This window comes from Hemicordylus capensis, chromosome 1 (assembly GCF_027244095.1).
Source record: "Hemicordylus capensis ecotype Gifberg chromosome 1, rHemCap1.1.pri, whole genome shotgun sequence".
Taxonomy (NCBI): Eukaryota; Metazoa; Chordata; class Lepidosauria; order Squamata; family Cordylidae; genus Hemicordylus; species Hemicordylus capensis.
Genome location: NC_069657.1, coordinates 101,510,897 through 101,536,809, shown reverse-complemented (window position 1 = coordinate 101,536,809; position 25,913 = coordinate 101,510,897). Strand labels below are relative to the sequence as shown.

Sequence of the window (25,913 nt, the reverse complement as noted above, 5' to 3'; positions counted from 1 at the left end):
ACAGAACAGCTCTCTTGCTGAGATCTATTTAAAGTCAGCTGTTGACACAAGCTAGTGCAGTCCAATATACATGGAGTGTCAAGGTTAAATGGTATGTGAAATTAGAAATTACTGACATTCAATTCACACTGCTTAATCTTTCTGAAGTTAAAGGGAATGAAAGAGTACTCATTTGCCTAACATGCAAAACACCCTATAAACCATGGGAATGTTGCCATGATGGTAGCCTGCAACTAAGCAAATGGGCAAGTACTGGCTGCTGATCACATTTTACTCTTGATTCTCTGCTTCAGAGTTTGTTAAGCTCTGTCAATCACTTTTCATTATATTTTCACGATATGCTGGTTACGTGGCAGCAGTAGGGAGTAGTGTAATGGCTGCTGAGGTAACAAAGATCCCAACAGATCCCCAAAAGCAGAGGTATTTCCCTATAAATTGTGTAAATTAAGGAACATCTCCCTAAAATGAAAGTCTGCACTTTCCTTAAACATCTTTCCTTCTTTCTCAGCTGTCCAGTGGCACATCTTCCACTCATGACAGAAAAGTGGCTCAGGAAAAGGCAGACAGACAGGTTCATCGACATCCTTCCTCCTGAAGGGAGAATCCTTGCTCTAGAGCAAGAAGCTTCTTTTGGAGGAAGGAAATCTTAGGCTACAATCCAACATTTATAAAATATTGTTATGAAGCAGAAACTTAATCTAGACATTTTACGCCTTTGATGTCCATTTAACAAAGAAGCAAGCATTTATTTCTACCTGGGATAGGACAGCCCTTTAAACCACAGTTATAAAAATATTATGTTCAAAATTTAAGTTGAAGGAAATCCTACCAAACTGGAGTAAAAGGTCATCTTCCAGAGCAGGCTTCAAATATTTATCTTCCTCCCAAGGAAATGGGGCACTGATAGAACTAAAATACTCTGCAGATGGTTTCTGGAAAGAAAATGGAATACATACATTTCTCAAATTTATACTATATTTTTAAAAGTTCTGACTTAACCTATCTAGAATAACCTCTTCAGCTGTTAAAACAAACTTAGAGACGCTCTTGATGGAGAATTAAAAGGGCATGGGAGTTAAGGTAAGGTTAAGGCATCTGTAGGCTAATATCTTGAAACTTCACATGCATGATCTTCTGGAAACAGTCTATAAATATGCTTAATTTCAATGTGAACCGATAAAAACTGTCAAAGGTACAGCAAGTTTACAAATTCTGAAAACTGACACACTGACCGTTCCCCCCCACTGTGCCTGCATGAATACTGTTAAACTCACACTATTTAGGATACAACCTATTATTTTTTACACTGCAATGTTGGAAAGATTAATATCCAGCACTTCACAAGTTATACCAGGTGACAGGCAAGAATAAGCTAAACTATATGCAGAAGTCACAAGAACCGGAATTTTGAACAAAGCCTGTTATAACTTGCTCCCAAGAAAACCAAACTGTACATTTGTTCCACATACCATCTACTTCTGACTAAAGGTTTTATGTCTCTAACTATACATCTTATTACATCCAATTTTCCAGTCAGTCTTTCACCCAGCTTCTTTCTACTCCCCAGTTCTTGTGATACTGGCTGACACATTACACAAGGGCACATCAGTCCAGTACATAGGAACATAGAAAGCTGCCATATACTGAGCCAGACCATTGGTCTATCTAGCTCAGTATTGTCTTCACAGACTGGCAGCGGCTTCTCCAAGGTTGCAGGCAGGAATCTCTCTCAGCCCTATCTTGGAGAAGCCAGAGAGGGAACTTGGAACCTTTTGCTCTTCCCAGAGCGGCTCCATCCCCTGAGGGGAATATCTTACAGTGCTCACACATCAAGTCTCCCATTCAGATGCAACCAGGGCAGACCCTGCTTAGCTAAGGGGATAACTCATGCTTGCTACCACAAGACCAGCTCTCCTCTCAGTAACATTGTGTGCATTCAAGCTGCGTGACTGTGCAAATTGAGCAAATGCAAAAAATGTGTAAAAGTTGTTACACAAGAATAAGCCCATTATTTCCAGTTGGCTTACCCTTGTGTTTCATCATTTGTGCAGTTTGCATTTACTCAATTTGCAAAGCACACAGTGGTATGTCAGTAACTGGGCTGACATACCCCAGTGCAATATGCAAGCCACTACATTTTGTCCACCACTGCTGAGCCACAGCAACCCAAAACGCAGAAAAGAATCCTGCCTGCACTGTTCCACCATTTGGTTTCCCCCAAGAAGTTGCCCTCTTACCATCTAGGGAAAGTCATTCATATCCCAAAGCCATTGGCAAATACTGGTAAAGCATTATTAGTGGCCTTCAGCAATCCAATGCACACTTTCTTAGGAGTGAGCACTGAGTTCTGTAGGACTATTTCAGCAGAAACATGTATAGGATTAAGTTGTTACAAGCTAATCCCTATCAACAACTGAGTCAATCTACAAGCATTAACAGATAAAACACCAGCAGGCCACAGAACAAGGTAGGATCCTTGTGGCGATACAGGCTGCCCATGTGCCATCAATGAGGGATTAATATTCTTAGGTAGTTGTTGTACCATCAAATATGCCCTTCTAACATATTAATCTAGTACTGACAGTACACTACTTTAGGGCTGACTGCTCCAACTGGCAAAGCTCAAGTCCCCAGCTTCAACTCTTTCGTCTTACCACCTTTCTTGTAGGTCCTGCTCTGGCTTTAAAGTCAGGAAACAGAGAATAAGCAGGGATGGTTAGCTGCCTGCACTACATTTCACAGGGTAGCACTAATGATGGCTGCTTTTCTAAATTTCACCAGGTATCTGGCCTTAACCCTTCGAGGAAACTGGAATGGATCATACCCACTTGGAAGGAAAAAACCATAACACTTTGTGTTCAGTGTTCTGCCATGCTTGTCAAAGGACAAATGTAAGTGAAAGCAGGATTGCAAAATGCAGCCACCTCACCTGTGTTTACTTGCTGGAAATATAAGTTTCCAGTTCTCTGGGGTAATAGGTTTCTGTTCCCTGGGAAATCTCCTCCCAAAGCATTCCAGGGTGATCTGAATAGCGTTCTGGAGCCCTTTATTGTTTAAATTGAGCCTTCCATACACTTTGTTCAAAGATAATCTTTATGTAAATAAGTTAGAAGAGTCACTTGATGGCCTTCATTGCAAGGTGCCAGAAAATTGACCTCCTGCTGAGTTATGATCATCTGGGCTTGGGAATACCCCAATGCCTAACTGGTCATGAAATGTACAATTAGTTCAATAACTGGTTCTGTCAGTTCACAAGAAAGGCTCTAAGGCTGCTTAATCTTTGGGGTACTATTTACCCCCAACCCATTTATAGAGATATTGCCCCACTTTCTGCACAAAAAGAAAGAAGGGCTGAGCACTCACAAAAAGCCTTCAGTGTCCCTGCATTGAAAGCTTGTCAAGTAGGCAAGTGGGTGTGGAGAGGGAATGATTTACACATTGCATTAATATGTCCTTGAAGGCTGAGCCTCATATGTCCTCAGGGACATATTTATGCAGATGGTAAGATCTTTTGCAGCAAGGGGAGAAATGTGAACATTACTCCCGCTTCCCCTCCATACCCACTCGCCAGCACAAGAAACCCTTGTTGGAGAGACATTGAAAGCTTTTGGCAAGCACACAGTGCTTCTTCCACCCACATCTATTGCTGTGCAGATCGTGGACCACTGAGAACAGTGAACCCTTGTTCTGTTAAAAATATAGAAAAATAATTGTGTGTTCAGCCTCTATGCTCCTATCCTGCACGGTGTGAAAAGAACAGGTTCTGGTCTAAGCATCTATAGACAAGGAGTATTACAATATCACAACAGCATTGTGTGGGCTCTTTGACCCTTAGCACTATAAGTGTGTATAAGTACTTCGTACTGCTATAGGAATTGTTGATAACCCGATATCCATATTTATAAAAATGGCAATTTAGGTAATATTACAAGGGAATGAACAAACACCACTGGGCACTTGACCCCATCAAGGCTGATCTGCACCTGGAACATGGAGTTGCAGAGCACTGAATATTATTATTTTCCTTCTTAAATGGGGCACTATTCACCTTGATTTCTTTGGAGGGTGAAAGTCTCAACTGGTAGGCTATTAAACTAGACTCCATTAATAAGTACTTGCAACTAAATAGCCTGAATCCTAGCTTAACGCATTTCGCATATTCACATTTAATGAAATATGGAATTCACAAGTCAGAGTCACACAAATAAATTGCAAGTGTGATTTTTTTTAATTGAAGTTTTCCCTAGAAATCTATAGCTACATCTTAAACAAATTTTCATGAATGTGGCTGTGATGAGGCATACATAATTTAGATTTGTTCTTTGCACAGGACACTAAGCAACTTACTTCTAGACGAACAAAGTTTACTAGCTGGATGTAGCCATAGAAATCAAGTCCTGAAAGAGAAGAAAAAACACCTTTATGAGCATTTTAGTCAGTATTCAGAAGGCTTTCTAGTTTTCAATACATCAATACAACTAAATTTCTTTTAAAATCACTTGGAACCCAATCTTATGCCATTAGACGTACCCAAGGACAGAATTCTACAAAGGACCAGACTTTTAAAATACTTTTATCTCATCCCCAAGCAGAAGAAGGAAGCAAGATAGAATGACAAATAACCCCATCATAAAACGTATTCTATACTCTTCAAGTTTCAGGACACTCTTCAGTATAATCCACCCTGAACTAGTTTGTCAGTCTTTTCATTGGGAAATAGCTAGCGCAGTGTCTCAGCACATGTGGTGTTCACCAATTAATCATTTTTGAGAAGATATCATGATATTATGTTAAGTTATATAGCTACTCAGGGCATCAATAAGTACACTGCTGCTGTAACTGACTGATTTTTAAGACTATAACATTCTGTGTTGTGAAAGCAGGCAAATATCCACTATACCAATGAAGAACCTGGGCAGTTTACACACACTGTTTGCCATAATCTTGCATACTTTTCTTGTTATCTTGATTCAGCAATTTCTCACAGACTCAATGTGCACACAAAACTTCTCAAGCTACAAGGCATGCTTCATACATTTTCAACTTAGGCGGCAGACCTGTGCACACTTTATATATCAGAGCAGATTTGCTAATTTTAAGGATTGTAAAGGCTTGACACTAACAGTACAAGGAGTTTTTGTTGTCACTAGAAAATTTAACAGCTATCATTCAACTTGCCTGCCATTCAGATTAATTATTTTAACATTTGTTAACTGGGTTCTTTCCACCTCTTTGTATGTTTCCATGTCTTGCATTTTACAGTAACACTACGTATCCTAATTGCAATATACCTTCTTATTCTTATGTAGATATAGATCTTCCCATAATGAAAGTTCTTTGCTTTCCCTTTAGTCACTTAATGAATAGAAAGATTTCAATCATATACAAGAAGAAAATAGATAGTTATCACACATTCTCTGCACAAGTTAATCCAGAAGGACAAGTTGTTCCTAGAGTAGCCCCCATAACAAGAAAAAAAATCTGCTGGGTTTTATTAAGGGAAAAGGCCTTTCATCACTGCCTCAATCTCAACTTTGAAAATTAAAGCTGTACCAAAGTAACAAGAGATCAATATGAAATGAATAAAATATATTTACTGTGTTTGTGAGCCACCATCCCAATATTGAATCCATGGTCTGATGTACAGTGGCAAAATGATTCTTCAGCTGAACTGAAAAGCCTTGGGGGAAAATAATATGAGAACGTTAACAGAATCCAGACTAAGAAGGAGCACAAGCAGGTCACTTCTTGCACACACAGCAGTGGTGGGGATTTTTTGTTCTCCCTCTTCCTACTGCAGACCCATGCCTGTCAAAAATCTATGTCTGAGGGTCTTCCAACTTGTTCACACTAGCTGGGAGGATCCTTGGAGATTTTCTAGTCCAATCATCTGTTCAATACAACAATCTGCTACAGCATCCTTACACATTCATTCATTCATTCATTCAACATATTTTTATACCACCCAAAACCTACACCTCTGGGCAGTTTACAACAAGCACACACAGTACACACAGAATTAGCACAAGAGAGAGCAAAATACACAACTTGGTCAATGTATAAGAACTGCCATAGCAGCAGGAGAACATTACACATTACATTGGTGAGCTGCAGATCCCAGAGAGCATACATTCTATGGCAATTCTGGGTTTGCCTCTATATAAGGGGTGAAATGGCCTGCTATATTATACCAAATGGATACACTGGGGCAAACAAGCCAGAAAAAAATGTAGAAATTGGCATTCATTTGTTCTTTTGTACTCAGGAACTCATCCTTGATTTGTACAGCAGCAGCACTTCAGCCCAACGTGAGTTTTTTTTAAAAAACAACTGCTGCCAGGTCTTTGAGATCTTTTAAGACAGTGACTCTTTATTACATTCAAAGACCACACAGAGAATATATATATTAGATACTGGGAACTAAAAATGCATTTGAAATAACCCTGTTCAAATACTATGTATGTACAGGCATATATGCACAGGTACAATTATCCACACATTATATTGAACACAGGTACAGCAGTGCAGTTCCTATCTGTATCATGCACTTGAGAGACCTGTATTCACAGTCACTTGTAAAATGAACAAAGTGTTATGTTATTAGTACAAAAACGTGTAGGGGGAGCTGCACACACATACAACATAATATCTGAAGAAGAGGGCTAGCGTTTTATATACGAGAGGGCTTGTAAAGACTGCTTTGGTCTCTTTTTGCTGTGCTGCTTGCATTATGCTTGCCTTAAGCAAACCTGGTGGCGCAGTGGTAAAACTGCCGCCCTGTAACCAGAAGGTTACAAGTTCGATCCTGACCAGGGGCTCAAGGTTGACTCAGCCTTCCATCCTTCCAAGGTCGGTAAAATGAGTACCCAGAATGTTGGGGGCAATATGCTAAAATCATTGTAAACTGCTTAGAGAGCTCCGGCTATAGAGCGGTATATAAATGTAAGTGCTATTGCTGTAAGTGCTTAAGCGGCTTTGAGGGCACTAAGTGTTTGGAAGAGCAGAAAGAGAAAGAGTGCCTGCGTGTGTGCCTTAGCGGGACCTCAGAAAGTCAGCGGCCACTCCGGGGCCAAAAGCAAAGCTCAAGAGCTCGCCCGGCAGAGAACAGCCTTCCCTCTGGCGAGCAAGCACGACTTCTATTGATTCTCCTCCCATCAAGCCTCACTGGCCCGGACCTGTCGCAGAAGAGGCACCGAGCTTGCCGCCCAGGGCCCCTCGAGTCATCTCCATCGTCGTCCTCTTCCCAGCCAGCCTCGCTGCCGCTGTCCGACAAGCAGAGCTCGGGGTCCTCAGCATCCCCCGCCTCGCCTACAAGGAGCGAGAGAGAGAGAGAAGACGCAATGAGCACAGCTGGCGGAGCCTGAGCCCATCAGATCCCGAGGAAGGGGGAAGAGCCTACCAGCCACCGAAACTGCCCGGGAAGAACTCATAAGGACGACGACCCACGAGGAGCAAAGCAGCCGGGGTCACCACGCGCACACCTCTTCGCCAGGACAGCGTGAGCGTGTAGGCGCTTGCGCATGCTCATTCCGAGCACCCGGGGCGCTACTTCCGGGTTAGTTCTTCGGACGCTGCCCAATGAAAACGCGCAATTCTGATCTCCGACCAATGAGAGAGCAGAATGTAAGCAAGAGGGCGGTGAGGAGACTGACGTGATGTGTACGGTAAGGCCAAAGGGACCCTATTTACAAGCGAGTGATGCATAAAGCCTGCGAGGAAGGTGGTGTAGGGTCTGTGGAAGGGGAGAATAACTTATTAGCTTGTCAGAAAACCCTACAGTGTGTGACTCGCTGATGGATAGGGTGAAGTGATACTACACCTGCAAAGGGAATTTCTCCGGGGAAGGTTTGCCGCAGGTGGCTGCGCCCTAAGACGAGGTGTGACGAGTCTCCAGTGACAGTCATCTGGCCATGCCTGCTCGTTATGAATGATTAGGTTGCCGTCCTCTTATATGCATCCTTCCTTACCTTGCGAATGATCCCACTGAATACAGTTAGGTTTTCTTCTGAGAAAGCAGGCGGAGGATGGTAATTTCTGAAGTTCCTTATCGAACCGCGGCGGCGTTGCCTTGCGTGATGTTGATGAATGGATACAGCGAGCTAGAATGGAGTGGTTTTCTCCCCCCTTCTCACTTAGTTGCTGTAAGGCAGGCAGGCTGGGCTCTGCTGCAAATACTTTAATGAATGCACGTGGTGCCTTCGTTTCCCAAAAGAAAACGAAGCCCAAAGGCCTTGTTGTTTCATAGGAGAATACTTCGCGGATACAGTTGTCCTGTGTAGCAGAAAGGTCAATAGTTAACATAGTTATGTTTCTAGGATTCGTGTCTATTTGAGGTGTTTGTTTTTTAAAGGTGATCTCCTGGTTAAAAGAAATCTCTTTATAGGCATAAAGGTAAAGTGCTGTCAAATCGGTGGACTCCTGGTGCCCACAGAGCCCTGTGGTTGTTATTGGTAGAATACAGAAGGGGGTTACCATTGCCTTCTCCCACGCAGTGTGAGGTGATGCCTTTCAGCATCTTCTTCCTATATTGCTGCTGCCCAATATAGGTGTTTCTGGGATTTGAACCAGCAACCTCTTGTGCCCTAGGGAAGTTACTTCCCCACTGTGCTATTAGGTGACATGTTTTTAAATGCACAAAGACTATTTTTATTTAATATATTACCAGTATTCTATGAATGAGCTAGTGCTGGTAATGGTTTTACAACTCTCAATAAGAATTAAATCATTCTCCAATTCCTTCAGTAGCTTGGGGATGGCATACCATAAGGAAGACGGTTGGTCTTGTGGTAGGAAGCATGAATTGTCCGCTAAGCATGAATTGTCCTCTCTGCTAAGCAGGGTCTGCCCTGGCTTGCATTTGAATGGGAGGCATGAGCACTGTAAGATGTGAACGGGGCCGTTCTTGGAAGAGTGGAAAGTTCCAAGTTTAGTTCCAGGAGTCCAGAGACTCCTGTCTATAACCTTGGAGAAGATTATGCCAGTCTGTGTAGACAATACTAAGCTAGATATATCAATGGCCTGACTTGGTATAAGGCATCTTCCTATGAACCCTCTCTCTTCCTTGTTTTTGTTTTCTCCAGAAACTGCAAAATAATGAGTAAGTGGACTTTTGAGAAATATCAGAATCTTTAATCTAAGCAGGGTCCGCCCTGGTTCCATTTGAATTATTATTTTATTTTATTATTTATTTTACATATTTTTATACCACCCAAAACTTGCATCTCTGGGCGGTTTACAACAAGATAAAAACGAGTGTCTGAATGGGAGACTACATGTGTGGACTTCATGTAAAATATTCTCCTTAGGGCAGGGCTACTCTACTTCAGCTCTCCTGCAGATGTTGGCCTACAACTCCCATAATCCCTGGTCACTGTGGCTGGGGATTATGGGACTTGCAGTCCAAAAACAGCTGGGGGGCCTACGTTGAGCAGGCCTGCCTTAGGGGATGGGTCTGCTGTGGGAAGAGCATCTGCATGCTTGCATGCAGTAAGTTCCAAGTTCCTTCCGTGGTATCTCCAAGATAGGGCTGAGAGAGACTCCTGCCTGGGGTAAGCCCCTGCCAGTCTGTGTAGAGACAGTACTGAGCTAGATGGGCCAGGGGCCTGACTCAGTAGAAGGCAGCTTCCTATGTTGTAAGTAAATAGTGCCACCTTGTGGTGTAAGAAGGGAACAGCTACAGGTAAGACCAAAAAGTTACTAATGAAAACAATGTACAGTTGTCCCATCGCCAACTGCGAGGGTTCTGTTTCACGAAAACCTCTCTGTTGGCAAATTCATGGTCAGCAAGGCCTTACAGTCAATGGGAAGGGGGTGGGTAGGGGAACCCTGACAGTGAAATCACGCACACACAAAAGGAAAAATGCTTTAAAAACACGCATCCTAAAATCACCAAAACTCAACAGGGATGAGCAGATTGAGCCCCTTAGAAGTCCCTGAAACTCTCCAAACCCTCTCCAATGCACTTTAAAATCACCAGTCATCAAGGGTCACCATGAGTCAGCAAGAGTTGCCAAGAGTCATCCAAAACCTCTCCAATGAGCTTTAAAATCACCAGGAGTCAGCAGAACACGAGAAAGAAACTTTTCCTACCTGACAGCCATGCAGATGGTCACGATGCTAAGGAAGAGGGGTAGGAGGGATGTGGTGGGAGGAAGGGAGCTGTGGGGGAGGGGGAGGGGGAGGGGTAGCTTGGGGGAGGTTTAAGACATCTCCCCAACCCATGCAGCAAGCAGTTCAAAAGACACGGAAGCGGTTAGGACACAGAAGCCCCCCTCCCGTCCCCAACATCTACAGCAGGGGCGTAGCAAGGGGAGGGGGGGCTGTGTTCACCCCTCTCCCCAGTGGCCCCTCAGAGTGAGGGAGATAATTAAGAAGATAGGGAGGGTGGAGCTGGGGGGCCTGGGTTATATGAACCCCTCTGCTCAATTACAGCTACACTCCTGATCTACAGCCCCCAATTCCTGCTGCTCCCACCTCTGCCTCTCCCACTCCAAAGCCTCCAAAAGACCTCAGAAACGCCTCCAAATAGCTCTGCAACACTCCTCCACACCTCTCCAATGTGCTCTAACTCTCCACAAATTTTCCTGTCTCTCATGCCAATGAAAACCTGCAATATTCGTGGATACCCAAGTTGCGGCTGGCAAGGGAGGTCTCATTTTCACAATCGCAGATACTCAAAACTGTGGTACTTGAGGGACAACTGTATTTCTTAAAAGTGAATAAATGTATTTGAGGACTTTCAAAACGGAATAGAGAACACGTTTGTTTATTCATTTATTTATTTATTTTTATTGAACATATTTTTCTACTGCCCAAAACTCACGTAGCCTTCCTCTCACATCCTGGCTAAACTTACTAGAATGAGTCTTCCTGAAAATTAGTAGTCCTTTTTAGAGTAGCTCCTAAGTAGTATCGTTGAGTAACTCAGGATGTCAGCTAGGAAAATATGTTGGGTTCTCAGTCACCTTCCACTCTGCATATGCGCTAAAGCACCTCAGAGCCAAAGGAACTGAACACTACCCCCTGGGAACTCTTTCTGGTCCTTTAGTGAGATATAGTAATTTCTTGGCATAGACATGAGAGAGACATGGACACAGGGGCGTAGCAGCCCGTGTTCTTTGAACGCTTTTGCTCAATTATAGCTACACCCCTGCATGGACAACAAGCTGTCTTTTAAATGTTTACTTAACTAACAGACGCTTTAACAGAGAAATAACAGCTGGCAGGTGGTGTGTATGCGTGTTGCCTTAATGGTTAGCAATAACAAATACATAAAAACTACTAAGAACAACTTGTAAGAAAAGGAAGAAGGTTGGGAGAGTGGTGGTGAGTCATAGAGAGGGAGTGGAACATATTATCAAGCTGGAGGCTCACCTTGAGGCTGGTCTTGTTGGAAGCAGCACTCTAACCACTACGCCATTGATTAGCATGATTATTGCAGTGTTTTGGCCCAAATAGTCTTAAGTGTGGTACAGTATCTTGATCATAGTTTCAAATGTTTCTCTGTCAACATTTTTGTGAAAGCAACACAGTCACGTTGTTCCTGTTCCCATCCCAGAGAAAGCCTCTCTTTCAGCATTAGCACCCCATTCTAAGAGACAAAAGTTCAAAGTTCAGAGCTGCTCAAGAAATATCCTGTTCTATGAACAGGCCTGGTAGTATCCACCTTAGGTGAGGGTCTGACTGTCCCCGATACAGATCTAAGCTAAGCCTGATGTTCGGACTATACCACCCCAATTCAAAATGGCAGATGTTTAAACATTTGAGGTGCAAGTGCGCTAACTTGTGAAGTTGGTAATTATCTATTAAGATTATAGTGAAAGGGAAATCGGCAGATTTACCAGAACTTCTTGTTTTTCAGTAAATGGCAGGAGGTTGGGTAGGGAGGCAAGTAAGGAAAGCAGCATAGGAATAGATTTATGTTTATAGAAAAATTCTATTTAATAGTATTTGCCATTCTTATTTTTTGATGTTGAATATTGCTTGGCACTGTCATGTATTCAAATATGTTGTGGGTTCATCTCTCCATTTTTCATGCATTACCTGTGAGGAGAGGAGAGCTGGTCTTGTGGTAGCAAGCATGACTTGTCCCCATAGCTAAGCAGGTTCCACCCTAGTTGCATATGAAAGGGAGAATAGAAAGGGAGACTAGAAGTGTGAGCACTGTAAGATATTCCCCTCAGGGGATTGAGCCGCTCTGGGAAGAGCAGAAGGTTTCAAGTTCCCTCCCTGGCATCTCCAAGATAGGACAAGATTTATTTTTTTAAAATAGGACAAGATTTTTTTATTGAACCAACAAACTACCAAAGCATACAGTACATTGCCAAAGCACAATTATATACATAGTGGTTGTTTGTACATCATATATCTACAAAGATTTACACACAAGGATTTGGAAACCCACAAGGTTGTGAAGTATATGCAGGTAGTACTGTAACTTGGGGGTGGGGGATTTCAAGGCACATCAGGTAATCGGTGGTGGGGGGGGTTTACATCCGACATCCATTTCCACAATTTGTCCCATTGCTGTTTGGAAGAGATACTCTTGTCTTTTTGCACATAACCATACAAACTTTTCCAGAAGAGATTTACTGTCTCATCTGCGTGAACCTCTTGGTCCCGTCTTCCCTCCCTATTCCTATGCAGGAGCATTGCATAAATGACATACAGGTTTACTAACCTGATTACGAGGAGGGGAACATTCCAGTTCCCTAGTATGAGGGCACCCGTTCCGTCCCGTTTCCTTGAAGGTTTCTTTCTGGGACCTCGAAAGGAGGTTCTGTCGCTTAAACCCGATGTTAGTTCTTCCCAAGTCTGTTTTTCCAAATCAGCTGAGCGAGATTCCTGCCTGCAACCTTGGAGAAGCTACAGTCTGTGTAGACAATGCTGAGTTAGATAGCCCAATGGTCTGACTCAGTATATGGCAGCTTCCTATGTTCCTATGTATGTATCATATGCCATATTAAGGGTTGCTTATTAAGATTGTTTTATTAGCTTTGCAGTTCATATACTCCTTAAGTGTATACTTGTTTAGTTTTCAATTATGTAGCTATTATTTTTGTACTATCACTTATTTATTGTGACTAGTGCTTTAATAAACCAGTGCTATTATACTGAAGTGATTAGTGTCTTGACACTTTGTGTCTCTTTTGACTAAATATCTGGCCCATGGTGTTAGCCTTCTAGAGCAATTAATTTTTTTTAAAAGGAGCAAAATTAAATATGATTTGACAATGGTGCATCTGCAATTAAAGGATTAGATTTTCATAGGATGCCTTTCACTCTTTTTTTTTTTTAGCCTACTTTCCAGTAGGCTTATGAGATCACCTGGGATTCCGTGTGTCCATCCCCCATCAACTTTGCAACACCTGGACCAATATGAACCAAATTGGGTACAGTTGTAGGGTCACATAGGGACACCTCAGTGGCATCATTTGTGATAATGTCATCCACCCTGATTCAAGATGGTGGATGCATAAAGTTTTGAGGTGAAAGTGGGGTAACTTGTGAACTGCCTAACCGATTTGACCCAAATTTGCTACAGCATTAGGGACACATAGGGACACCTGAATGACGTAGTCTGTGATAATGTCCTCCACCCGGATTCAAGACAGTGGGTATGTAAACATTTGAGGAACAAGTGGGCTAGCTTGTGGACCGATTTGAACCAAATTTGGTACAGTTGTGGTGAGTGACACATAAGCACCTCAATGGTGTAGTTTGTAATGATGTCATCCACCCCGATCCGTGCAGAGAAAGGCCCCAAACAGGATGCAGACTGGCACATGCAGTCATTTGGGAGCAGGAAGGGGAGCGGGAAGGAGCTCTTGCCACCCCCATTCCACCAAGCAGCCGTGTTTTGTTAAAGGTAAAAGGGGGAACTTTTGCCCTTGGCATCTCCCTGCAGCTGCTGTAGCCGCCCCCACCCTCAGAGAAGGGCAACAAAAGGCTTAATCTGCCCCTGGGGAGACTTCCATGATAAGGACAGAAAGACATCTGAAACAGTCACAACTTATAATGAGCAGTATCAGCGGCAGGGGGTTTCTGAAAACAATACAAAAGAGGATGGCTAGCTTCCTGGTTCTAACCCCAGGGCCTGAGGGAGTTGCTTGGCAGAGAAATAACAAGCACAGCTTCCCTTGTCATATGACAACATAAACACAGTTCAGGACAGTTCAAAAGACGATATCCTGACATGAGTATAGAATGAGCCTTATCAGCAAAGGGCTAAAAATGGCTCAGTATGTGGCAAATATCTGTCTAAAGAGAAAGGTTTTTGCTGACTGCACAAGGCTTGGAAATGAATCAGGAGCCAATGAATGAGGTACAGCAGGGGAGTCACACCATCACTGCATTGACTCCATCCCGACAGCAGCCTACTTGCTATGTTTTGGACTAGCTGTAGTTAGAGCATATTAGTAGTACTAGAGCATAGTTGTTAAGTCTCTATGTGGCATGGGTATGTAGATGATAGTGACCAGAACTGTTTTCCCCAGGTAAGGAGAACAGCGAAGCTCTGCATAAACATTCCTTGCTCACAACCACTACCTGAATCTCTAGGAGAGGGCTTTTCAACCTTTTTAAACAAGAGAACACCCCCTTCCATCTCGAAGCTTCAGCTGATATAAGCAGTCAAGAACTGTAACCCCTAGAAATAATCTTTCCAAAGTTCATGAGAAATAAAATACAAGGTAAGTGAATATGCCCTAGAATCAGGCAAAAGACAAAAAAACCAAACCAAACCTTCAGTGCTTGTTTGTTTGTTTGCTTCGACTTTGAATAGTGCTCATGGTACTCACATTTATTTCATTATTAACGAAAATAACTGGTTTGATTTGAGCCATAGGTTCTTCCTATTAACTGAAAATAAGGGACAAATGGCATCCCATAAGGGCTGAAACAAGGGATGTCCTTGCTAATAAGGGACTGTTGATAATCCTATATCCCTCCCATAAAAAACGTATTCACTATTCTCATTACCCATTCTCCAAGGCTCACTATTCTCATTATTGCTTTTTATTATTTTCAGTTTTAATTTGAACCTAATAATTGTTTTTAATCTGACCTTTTTTTAAAAAAATAATTTTATTACTTGTGTCTGTGTCTATCTTATTGTTGTAAGCCACCCCGAGCAGTATTGCACTGGAGGGGCGGGGTATAAAAATTTCAAATAAATAAATAAGTACCCATTCTCCAAGGCTGCCTCTTAACTGACTTAATTAGTTATAATGGGCAAGGATTGAAGGAAAATGTGGTTGGCCACAGTTCTCCAAGGAGTCTAAATGTTCAAGCAGAACAAATAAGGAAGCATTGAAGGCACATCTTCCATAGCCCTTCAGCTATGTACAGAGTGCAAGTGGGAACACATATGAGCATTGGCCACAGTAGCCCACAAGAAGGCCACTAAGCTGTCCTGTGGGCCAACCTGCGTTCAGTTCTGAACAACCCAGAAAAACTTTGCTGGCCAACACAGACCAGATGCAATGATGGCAGAAAACTAAAATCTGTTTACTGCTATCATTGCCATAGAATAGGCTGTTAAGTGAACTCTCTATTCCCATTACAATCAGATTTGTCACAAGGTTTCCTTCAACATCATTCCAACCTTCATTCTTGTCTCATTCAAATGAGATGTATCCATCTGAAGAGTGGATTTAGCTCCAATTCTAGGGCTATGCAATCCTATCAGTCCAATAGGAATATCAGATCAATATGCCCACTGTGGGCATTATCAGAAAGATTTCTGATATGACAACAGGGAGCCACGATAGTAAAAAATTTGACTAAAATTCTTGTTGTTCTATTGGAAATCTTTCTTCTACTGATAGGAATATTGAAACAAAACCAGACTGGCAGTTGCTTGGAGAGACTTTCTCTTCAAGCTGACTGTGGGTTGGTTTTTAGGAAGTACACTCCCAAAACCAGGGGGAGGGTGCAAAGGTAACCTCCCATGAAGCACCCAGTGGATCCTTCATGGGTTATCTTTGCTCCCCCACCCCTGTTTTCAGAGATGTAGTCCTTAAAATCTATCTCAGGAGATGGGTCCCCCCAATATTATTTTTATTATTATTTATTTGATTTCTATGCTGCCCTTCCAGAAATGGCTCAGGGCGGCTTACATAGAGAAATAATAAATAAATAAGATAGATCCCTGTCCCCAAAGGGCTCACAATCTAAAACAAAACATAAGATAGACACGAGCAACAGTCACTGGAGGTACTGTGCTGGGGGTGGATAGGGCCAGTTACTCTCCCCCTGCTAAATAAAGAGAATCACCACATTAAAAGGTGCCTCTTTACCAAGTTAGCAGGGGTAACTTGGCATGTCGGACAAAATATAGGCATATTGGACAATATTGGGTCAATTCCAATCAGATTCCGATGGTGTTGGGGAAGCTATATCAGCCTCACAACTGATATAGCTTCCCCAAGAGTTTACCAGGATCTGGTACAGTGTCCGTTGAATCCATTAGAATGGGTTCTGCGCCTGTGCGGAAGCCTCTCGGTGTCGAGTTTACACAGCTCCTTTCAGGCGCCTGCGCCCCGCCCCACGTGACCATGTGGCTATTTAAGGCAGGAGAAGTCGCAGGCAGCTTCAGTTCCTTTGCGACTGATGTCGACATCGATGTTGACCGGAGTGCTGGCGATGTCGAAGTCGTCGATATCGAAGTGAGTATCGCTGTCGATGCCGGCTCCTTACAACTTGTCGATGCCGTGATGGTCGGTATCAAAGCTGTCGGTATCGAGGAAGTTGTCGCCGTTGTTTTCTCTAAATCCATCGACATCGGGAGAGGTTCTTCAGTCAATATCGATTCTAACAGTATAGGGCGAGTATCACTCATCGAGCCCGGCATCGAAGGACTCACATCGGCTTGGAGCGTTTTTGATGTCGACGGTAGCTCAATATCTTGGGCTGATCTCGGAGACGGAGTCGACTTCGACCCATGTCACTTCTTTTTCTTTTTGGCGGGAGGAGTCGGGGCCGCCATCTTTTCGCCTGGCCTTTTTGAGGGCTTAGGGGCCTTATCGTCGGGCTCCGAAGTTTTAGACTGAGGTGATCTCAGGTCCTTCGAGCCATGTGCTTGCGGTGATTTAGGCGCTGAAGAGGGAACCGATAGTACATCTTCGTACAAAGACGCCCGAAGGCGGAGTTCCCTATTTCTCCTTGTCTGTTTGGAGAACGATTTACAAATGGAGCAGGCACTCGTCATGTGAGCCTCTCCTAAACAGAGCAAACAGAGGTTGTGGCAGTCTTGTGAGGGCAGCTTCACGTTGCATTTAGTGCAGCGCTTGAAGTTTTTACTGCCTTTAGGGTATCCATTTTACTCACGGTCCGAGGTCAATCCAAAAAAGCCGTCCGATCTTTCGTCACGTTAGTGGAGTTAGAATTACTTAGTCAGAGAACAGTCCGTAGTCAAAGTCCAGTAGAGTACAATATATATATTTTTTGCCAAGGAAAACACGAAGGAGCCGTAGAAACCGAGTGATCTCTACGGCGGTCTCCAAGGAACTGAAGCTGCCTGCGACTTCTCCTGCCTTAAATAGCCACGTGGTCACGTGGGGCGGGGCACAGGCGCCTGAAAGGAGCTGTGTAAACTCGACACCGAGAGGCTTCCGCGCAGGCGCAGAACCCATTCTAATGGATATCAACGGAACCCTACCAGATCAAAAGTTACAGGTGAGCAACCTGTTTTTCTTCTCCATTCCAGAGGTTCACTAGGGCCAAAATCACAATTTCTAGTAACAGGAAAATCTCCAAGAGCCATCAAGAATTCATCAAGCCTCACTGGTGTTCTGCACGTGACACTGTGGGTGGAGAATATCTGTGCTCCTGTCTGCGTTGGCTTCCTGTGGCTGCATATATGTTGAAGCAGTCACAGATGTGACTAGGTGCTCCTTAGGGGTTGATGTTAGACACCTTGCCCTGTTGAGTGACTGAAAGGAGTTGCTTTCTCTTAGATTCTGTTCATTCCAAGTGCCTCATCCCCCTATTCTCCCCCTGTTAATTCCCCATATCTATGAAAATAGGTGTGTCTGCTCTGTGTTGAAAACTTCACTTTCATTGCAACAAAACTTGCTCATTCACTGGAAACTATAGTTCATGGTACCGCTCTGGGTATTGGCAAACAACCACTGACTGACTTTTGGACTTGTATAGGGAACCAGTGAATCTTAAAGTGAGCAGTCCATTTCAGAATATATTTGTACAAAGCTTAGGTCTTGGAAATGACTGACAGAGTTGAAGTCAAAGCAATCAGGTTTATTTAGCGTTTAGGGGCAAAAAAAAAAATCTTGATTAGCAAGCAACACAATATCAACTAACAAAGTTAACCAGGCTAACAATATTAATAGTGCTAAATTGAAGCACGAAAAGGCGTTATGGCTTGAGATCCAAATTAAATCCACACAAGGCTGATCAAAGAAACGGACTTAGAGATCAGATTTAGGCTTTAAAGGGGAGCAGGAAGAGAGGGGAGCAAGAGACTTAGGAGCAGGGGTTAGTATGCCTCACTTCCTTGGTGGTGTTTTTGGACGTTGCTCCAGGGCAGGTGAGAAGGCAGAATGCAGGTGTGAAGGCCTGAGTGCCACTTGAGGGTTAGGGAGCTAGGAAAAGTCGAAAGGAGGTCTGATCTCAGAGGAACAATCTATCAGTGCAGCCAAGCATACTGCACAGATCAGGCCTAGAAATAGGGTCGGTCTGGAGGCAAAAGGTGAGATAGGTACAAGAGTAGGGTTGCCAACATTATTTTGGATGAATACAGGACACAAGTCAGGGTGGAGTCTCAAGGAAGGGCATCTCATGCGTGGGGCATGGCCCCATGCGGGAACTCCTAGGGAGGCGGTGAAAAGGGGAAATGTGGTATTATCTGAATGAGGAAGAAGGACCTGGTGGGGCAAAGTTTTGTTTTATGAATGGAGATTTGAAAGGCACTGTAGAGTGGGGTGTGGATGGTATACAGTTAATGCTATGAGGAGACTTAGATTTCCTGGCATGAGGAGAGCTGGCAAGTGCTGCCTGTAGCTATTTCCCTAATAGGAAATGGATCAATGTGGCAGGATATTCAGCAAAAACACGAGTCTGCCACAGAAGTAAACCCATTGGAAAGTGACTGCAGATAAAACATAGAGCACCTAATTTCCCACCTTTTATTTCAAGGGTACAAATCTGCCCAGCTCCAGAAAGACTTGGAATCTCACTGGCCCCCCACCCCACCCCCATCTCCTTTTTGGCCCAAAAGGTTTCCAGGAAGACCGCTGGGTTTCTTCCAGCCACCAGCCCCTGCTGTCAGGCAGCGGTCCTATTCAGAAGATTCTGAGGGGGAACTGCCTGACCCACAGCCCCCTGATATCATAATAAGAACATAAGAACAGCCCTGCTGGATCAGGCCCACAGCCCATCTAGTCCAGCATCCTGTTTCACACATTGGCCCACCAGATGCCGCTGGAAGCCACAGACAGGAGTTGAGGGCGTGCCCTCTCTCCTGCCTTTACTCCCCTGCAACTGGTACTCAGAGGCACCCTGCCCTTGAGGCTGGAGGTGGCCCACAGCCCCCTGACTAGTAGCCATTGATAGACCTCTCCTCCATGAAGACATCCAAACCCCTCTTAAAGCCATCCAGATTGTTGGCTGTCACCACATCCTGTGGCAGAGATTTCCACAAGTGGATCACGCGTTGTGTGAAAAAGTACTTCCGTTTGTTGGTCCTAGACCTCCTGGCAATCAATTTCATGGAGTGACCCCTGGTTCTAGTGTTGTGTGAGAGGGAAAAGAGTCTCTCTCCACTTTCACCATGCCATGCATGATTTTATAGACCTCTATCATGTCTCCCCACAGATGTCTTTTTTCTAAACTAAAAAGCCCCAGGTGTTGTAGTCTTGCCTCATAAGAAAGGTGCTCTAGGCCCCTGATCATCTTGGTTGCCCTCTTCTGTACCTTCTCCAGTTCAACAATGTCCTTTTTAAGATGTGGTGACCAGAACTGTACGCAGTACTCCAAGTGTGGTCACACCATAGTTTTGTATAAGTGCATTATAATGTTAGCCGTTTTATTTTCAATCCCCTTTCTAATGATCCCTAGCATGGAATTGGCCTTTTTCACAGCTGCTGCACATTGAATAGACACTTTCAACGAGCTGTCAACCACAACCCCAAGATCCCTCTCCTGGTCCGTCACCGACAGCTTGGATCCTATCAGCGTATACTTGAAGTTGGGGTTTTTTGTCCCAATGTGCATCACTTTACACTTGCTAACATTGAACCGCATTTGCCATTTTGTTGCCCACTCCCCCAGTTTGGAGAGATCCTTTTGGAGCTGCTCACAATCCATTTCGGATTTCACTACTCGGAAGAGTTTGGTATCATATGCAAATTTGGCCACATTGCTGCTTACCCCTGCTTCTAGATCATTTATGAATAAATTAAAAAGCACCGGTCCCAGTACAGATCCCTGGGGGACCCCACTTCTTACTTCCCTCCATTGTGAAAACTCTCCATTTATACCTACCCTCTGTTTCCTGTCTTTCAACCAGTTAGTCTACCTGGACTTCCAAAAAGCTTTTGACAAAGTTCCTCATCAAAGACTCCTGAGGAAACTTAGCGGTCATGGGATAAGGGGACAAGTACATATGTGGATTGCTATGTCAACTGGATCACCTTGATCCACACACTCGTTGACACTCTCAAAGAAGTCCAAAAGGTTGGTGAGGCAAGATTTACCTTTGCGGAAGCCATGCTTGCTCACTCCCAGCAGGGCCTGTTCTTCTAGGTGCTTTACAATTTTATCCTTGAGGATGCTTTCCATCAATTTGCCCGGAACGGACGTTAGGCTAACCGGCCTGTAATTTCCCGATCGCCCCTGGATCCCTTTTTGAAAATCGGTGTTACATTTGCTACTCTCCAGTCCTCTGGTACAGAGCCCGATTTCAGGGATAAGTTAAATATTTTAGCAACGAGGTCGGCAATTTCACATTTGATTTCTTTGAGGACTCTTGGATGGATGCCATCCGGCCCTGGTGATTTGTTAGCTTTCAGTTTTTCCAGACAGTTTAGAACATCATCCCTTGTCACTTCTATCTGACTCAGCTCTCTAGCCTCCATCCCTAAAAAGCCTGGTTCAGGAACAGGCATATGCTCAGTATCCTCTGCCATGAAGACAGATGCAAAGAATTCATTCAGTTTCTCTGCAACCTCCATAACCTCCTTAATAATCCCTTTCACTCCCTCATTGTCTAATGGCCCAACCACCTCCCTGGCAGGTTTCCTGCTTCTGATGTACTTAAAGAAGTTTTTGTTATTCCCCTTGATACTTTTGGCTAAATGTTCCTCAAACTCTCTTTTTGCCTCCCTTATTGTCACCTTTCATTTCTTTTGCCAGAGTTTGTGTTCCTTTATGTTCTCTTCATTTGGACAGGCCTTCCAATTTTGGAAGGAAGTCTTCTTCCCTTTTATGGCTTCTTTGACGGTACCCGTTAGCCACGCTGGCATCCTCCTGGACTTAGTGAAACCTTTCCTCCTTTTGGGTATTCAAGCTGACTGGGCTTCTAGTATTGTGGTTTTGAGTAAACTCCATGCATTCTGGAGCAAAGTGACTCTCTTGATTTCCCCCCTCAGCTTTCTTTTCACCATACTCCTCATTTTGGAGAAGTTTCCTCTTCTGAAATTCATAATGTCTGTGTTTGACATCCTTGGTGATTCTCTCCCTGCATGTATGCTGAATTTGATGGCACTGTGGTCACTGTTCCCTAAAGGGTCAATGACACTGACATCACGCACCAGGTCCTGGGTGTCACTCAGAATTAGATCCAAGGTCGCCTTCTCTCTGGTCGGTTCCATGACCAACTGTTCTAAGGCACAGTCATTTAGCGTATCTAGAAATTTGACCTCTTTGTCCTGACTTGAATGTGAATTTACCCAGTCTATGTGTGGGTAGTTGAAATCACCCATAATTACAGCCCTGCCTCTCCTTGACGCCTCCCTGATTTCCTCCTGCATCTCCCAGTCACTGTTGGCATTTTGATCCGGAGGGCGATAGCACGTCCCCAGTAGCACGATTCCTTTCCGGCCTTGTATAGTCACCCATAGGGTTTCTGTGGAGGACTCCAGTCCACTTAGGTTTTCTAGCTTGTTAGATTCTATCCCTTCTTTAACATACAGTGCTACCCCTCCTCCAAGGCACCCCTCCCTGTCCTTTCTATAGAGTTTATACCCAGGGATAACAGTTTCCCACCGGTTCTCACTGTTCCACCATGTTTCTGTTATGCCCACTATGTCTATTTCTGCGTTAGCAACCAAGCACTCCAGCTCACCCATCGTGGCTCGGAGGCTTCTGGCATTGGCATACAAGCACCTATACACTGAATCTCTCCCCTGATGTATGCTATTCTTTTGACTCTTTGACCTGCTGGCACAGGCTCCCGTCTGCTCTTTATGCGGTTCTGCTCCGTCCCCTTCTGTTTTATTTGAATTCTTTGCAGCCTCACACTTTAAAGGATGGCTTTTGCCAAACGGGATAGTGCCCAGCTCCCATCGGCTGTTCCCCAGGTGTCATTTTAAAAGCTGTCCTGCAACCTTTTTGATTTTAAGCGCCAGCAGTCTGGTTCCATCTTGGTTCAAGTGCAGCCCGTCCCTTTTGTACAGGCCTTGCTTGCCCCAAAATGTGTCCCAGTGCCTAACAAATCTAAACCCCTCCTCCCGGCACCAACATCTCATCCACGCATTGAAACCCCTCAGCTCTGCCTGTCTCACTGTACTTGCATGTGGAACAGGTAGCATTTCTGAGAATGCTACCTTGGGGGTCCTGGACTTCAAAATGCTACCTATCAGCCTAAATTTGGCTTCCAGGACCTCCCGACTGCATTTCCCCACATTGTTGGTGCCAACGTGCACCACGACAGCTGTCTCCTCCCCAGCACTGCCTAGGAGCCTGTCTAGACGCTGCGTAATGTCCGCAACCTTCACACCAGGCAGGCAAGTCACCATGCAGTCAACACTCGGATCACAAACCCATCCCTCTAATGATTGAATCACCAGCTACAAGGAGGCCCCCACCCCCCAGAGGAGTATCCCCTGTGCGAGAGGATATGGGCTCATCATCCACGGAAGGGGTCCCTTCTAAAGGAGCATTTCCCTTTTCCTCAGACCGATGTCCTCCTCGCCCAAGACCTTCATTCTCCCTGACAGCAGAGGAGCTACCAGCCCTGGAGTGGGATGCCTCTATCACATCCCTGAAAGTCTCGTCCACATGCCTCTCTGTCTCTCTGAGCTTCTCCAGATCCGCCACCTTGGTCTCAAGGGAACGGATTTGTTCCCTGAGAGCCAGGAGCTCCTTGCACCGAGCACACACCCATGACTTCTGTCCGTGGGGCAAATAGTCGTACATGTGGCACTCTGTGCAATACACTGGGAAGTGCCCCTTCCCCTGCTGACCTTCTATCTTCATACTGTTTTAGTTGGCTCTTTACAGTATTTAGGGAGCTTATTGTCCGTTTATTAGATAGTTTACTAGGATAGGTCTCAGCTGTAATGGTCAGCTATTTAACTGTCCAAACAGACATTTCCCAAGAATATGAGGGATACGAGGAAGGGATATGTACTTACGTTGTCTTCTCCACCAGGCTCCTTGTGATCCTTGTGATCGTGGGGGCTTGTTCCAGGCTCCCCCGCACACTTCCCGCTAAACTCCTATGTCCTGTTTGCTATCCCTGTTCGCTATGTTCTGTTCGCTATGCTCTCGGGCCTTCACCTCATATGTAGAATAGGCTTCCAACTGTCACACAGGATGTGAGTCAAAGGAAGGAATGTGGGGCCCCGCCCAGCCCTAGCTGACTCCACCCCCACTACTAAGTAAACAGTGCCTTTAGGTAACCCTAAGAACTCCTAGCCCTGTTATATGTTAACCCTAACAAGTAACCCTAACAGGTAACACACAGAGAGCTAGAGAGACTAAGACCTACCCCTTAAAGAGAAACAGCCCCTGCAGAACTCCCCTCTTCCTGTTAGTTTGTTTGAAGGGGAAAAGGCTAGATGTTTAGAAGGGCTTGCTCAGCTTCTCAGCTGTGTCTGCTTTTCCCAGAGTAGCCTTCCAACGTCCTGCTACAGGATGCTGAAGAGGAAGCCCCACAGATGGAGAGCTTCCCTAGTGGGGAACAGCAGGAGGCTGCTGGGAAACCGTTGCCTTCCTCAGATGGGGAGGAGCTGGGACCAAGCAGCAGTCCGGTGAGCTATGTGGAACATAGGAAGCTGTCATATACTGAGTCAGACCATTGGTCTATCTACCTCAGTATTGTCTTCACAGACTGGCAGTGACTTCACCAAGGTTGCAGGCAGGAATCTCTCTCAGCCCTATCTTGAAGAAGCCAGAGAGGGAACTTGGAACCTTTTGCTCTTCCCAGAGTGGCTCAATCCCCTGAGGGGAATATCTTACAGTGCTCACACTTCTAGTCTCCCATTCATATGCAACCAGGGCAGACCCTGCTTAGCTAAGGGGAGAAGTGTCAGCATGATCTCAAGAAGGAGAAGTGTTTTGTGCAGAGAAGCAGCCAAAGTCTGACCAGGGAGGCGTCTGAATCTGTAGCCCTGAAGGCAGGCTGGGCCTTAATTGGCTTCATCTGGTGTTTAGCCTTGAAGGGGTATACATTCAGATCGCTCACTCAGCACCGCACTGGTTTCAACTGAGCGCTTTGTCATGGAGATGTAGGGATGTAGCCCTTCTTGCAAGAGCTTCCCCTAGCCTCAGCAGTCTCCTCTCCTCCTTACCTGTGTTGGGTACAGTCCTTATTGCCTTGCTCGTGCAGTAGTCGCAAAACTGAAGTTGAGGTTGCTGATGGGTGTTGTTGATATTTAGAGTCCTTAGAAGACAAGTGTTCCATCATCTGCCTTTTGATCAATTGGACTTTACCTGATAGTTAAGTGATTCTGCTTGTGCGAAGTGTTCCCTTTGTGCCACAATATTCCACATGGTTTAAATAACACCATGCCATCTTATATCTACAGATACAATACCATTTAAATAATACCATCTTATATCTACAGATATACTTTATTGCTTTGTTTTAAGATTTTGTTTTCATTTTCACATCTAATTTATTTTATATGTGTTATTCCTCTGCAGTACCCATGAGGTAGGTTGGTGTTGTACAATTTATGTAAGAATAAAGTACTACTTTTGATCACCAATCTGAAGACCAAACTACTCATTTGGCCAGTGTGTTAAGTTATATCCGGATCAGAACTGTGTCATGCAGGTAGGGTATTCAACCCTTTCCCCTCAATGTTGTAGTCTTGACAAAAATGGCCCCAACAAGCTGTTATTGGTTCAAGGAGTTAAGCCCATTATAGCTATTTCTTTCTAAGGTCAATTCAAGGTGTTGGTGAAGACTTTTAAAGCCTTGAATTGTTTGGATCCAGGATACTTGAAGGACATCTATCTCCATAGAAGTCTGCCTGCCCACTGAGGTTATCTGCAGAGGACCTTCTCTGTGGCACATTAATCATCAGATGTAGTCACTGGAAAAGATAATGAAAAAATTGTGTTGCCAAGCTAAAGTTTATAGTTATTCACCTTAAATATTAACCTGAATTAAATTGTTTGTATTTTGTTGTGAATCACTGTAGGTACCCTCTGAATGGAACTACATGTTTTAAGGCAAATAAATATGGTTTTAGCCCCAAAATTTTGCCTTTCCTTTATAAATAGCGGGACATAAAATATAGCCACAAAGAAGCAGGGGAATGACCTAGAGTAGAGAATTCTGGATGTGTGATGTCTTACTGTAACATCTGATAAGAATGGATCTTTACTGAGCATGGAATGAATTAATTTTCTTTACAATACAGATTTTCATAGTACTGTAAAAAGAACTGTGCATTACCATGCAAAAGGTAGACATGTTTTAATGTTGATTTCTTATGGCTAAT

The 25,913-nt window shown here is 44.2% G+C and overlaps 1 protein-coding gene and 2 long non-coding RNA genes across 5 annotated transcripts in view; 2 read left to right on the top strand and 1 right to left on the bottom strand.

Annotated features, from left to right (window-relative positions):
• Positions 1 to 7,548, bottom strand: part of PRMT3 (protein arginine methyltransferase 3) — a 126,703-nt gene extending 119,155 nt beyond the window's left edge. For all 3 annotated transcript variants that reach the window (XM_053272709.1, XM_053272725.1, XM_053272717.1), the window contains exons 1-5: positions 7,400 to 7,548; positions 7,176 to 7,308; positions 5,598 to 5,680; positions 4,348 to 4,397; positions 830 to 932 (exon numbers count right to left, since the gene is read on the bottom strand). In XM_053272709.1, coding sequence (XP_053128684.1) covers positions 830 to 932; positions 4,348 to 4,397; positions 5,598 to 5,680; positions 7,176 to 7,308; positions 7,400 to 7,430 — 400 coding nt within the window. In that variant the 5' untranslated portion in view covers positions 7,431 to 7,548. The remainder of the gene's footprint in view (positions 1 to 829; positions 933 to 4,347; positions 4,398 to 5,597; positions 5,681 to 7,175; positions 7,309 to 7,399) is intronic.
• Positions 7,549 to 7,588: 40 nt separating this feature from the next.
• LOC128335027 (uncharacterized) overlaps positions 7,589 to 25,913 on the top strand; it is a 173,695-nt gene continuing 155,370 nt past the window's right edge. The window contains exon 1 of the long non-coding RNA XR_008311486.1: positions 7,589 to 7,664. This is a non-coding gene — a long non-coding RNA (uncharacterized LOC128335027). The remainder of the gene's footprint in view (positions 7,665 to 25,913) is intronic.
• LOC128335031 (uncharacterized) lies at positions 7,692 to 25,656 on the top strand. Its single transcript, XR_008311487.1, has 3 exons — positions 7,692 to 7,720; positions 25,108 to 25,240; positions 25,350 to 25,656. It is a non-coding gene; the product is annotated as an uncharacterized LOC128335031 (long non-coding RNA).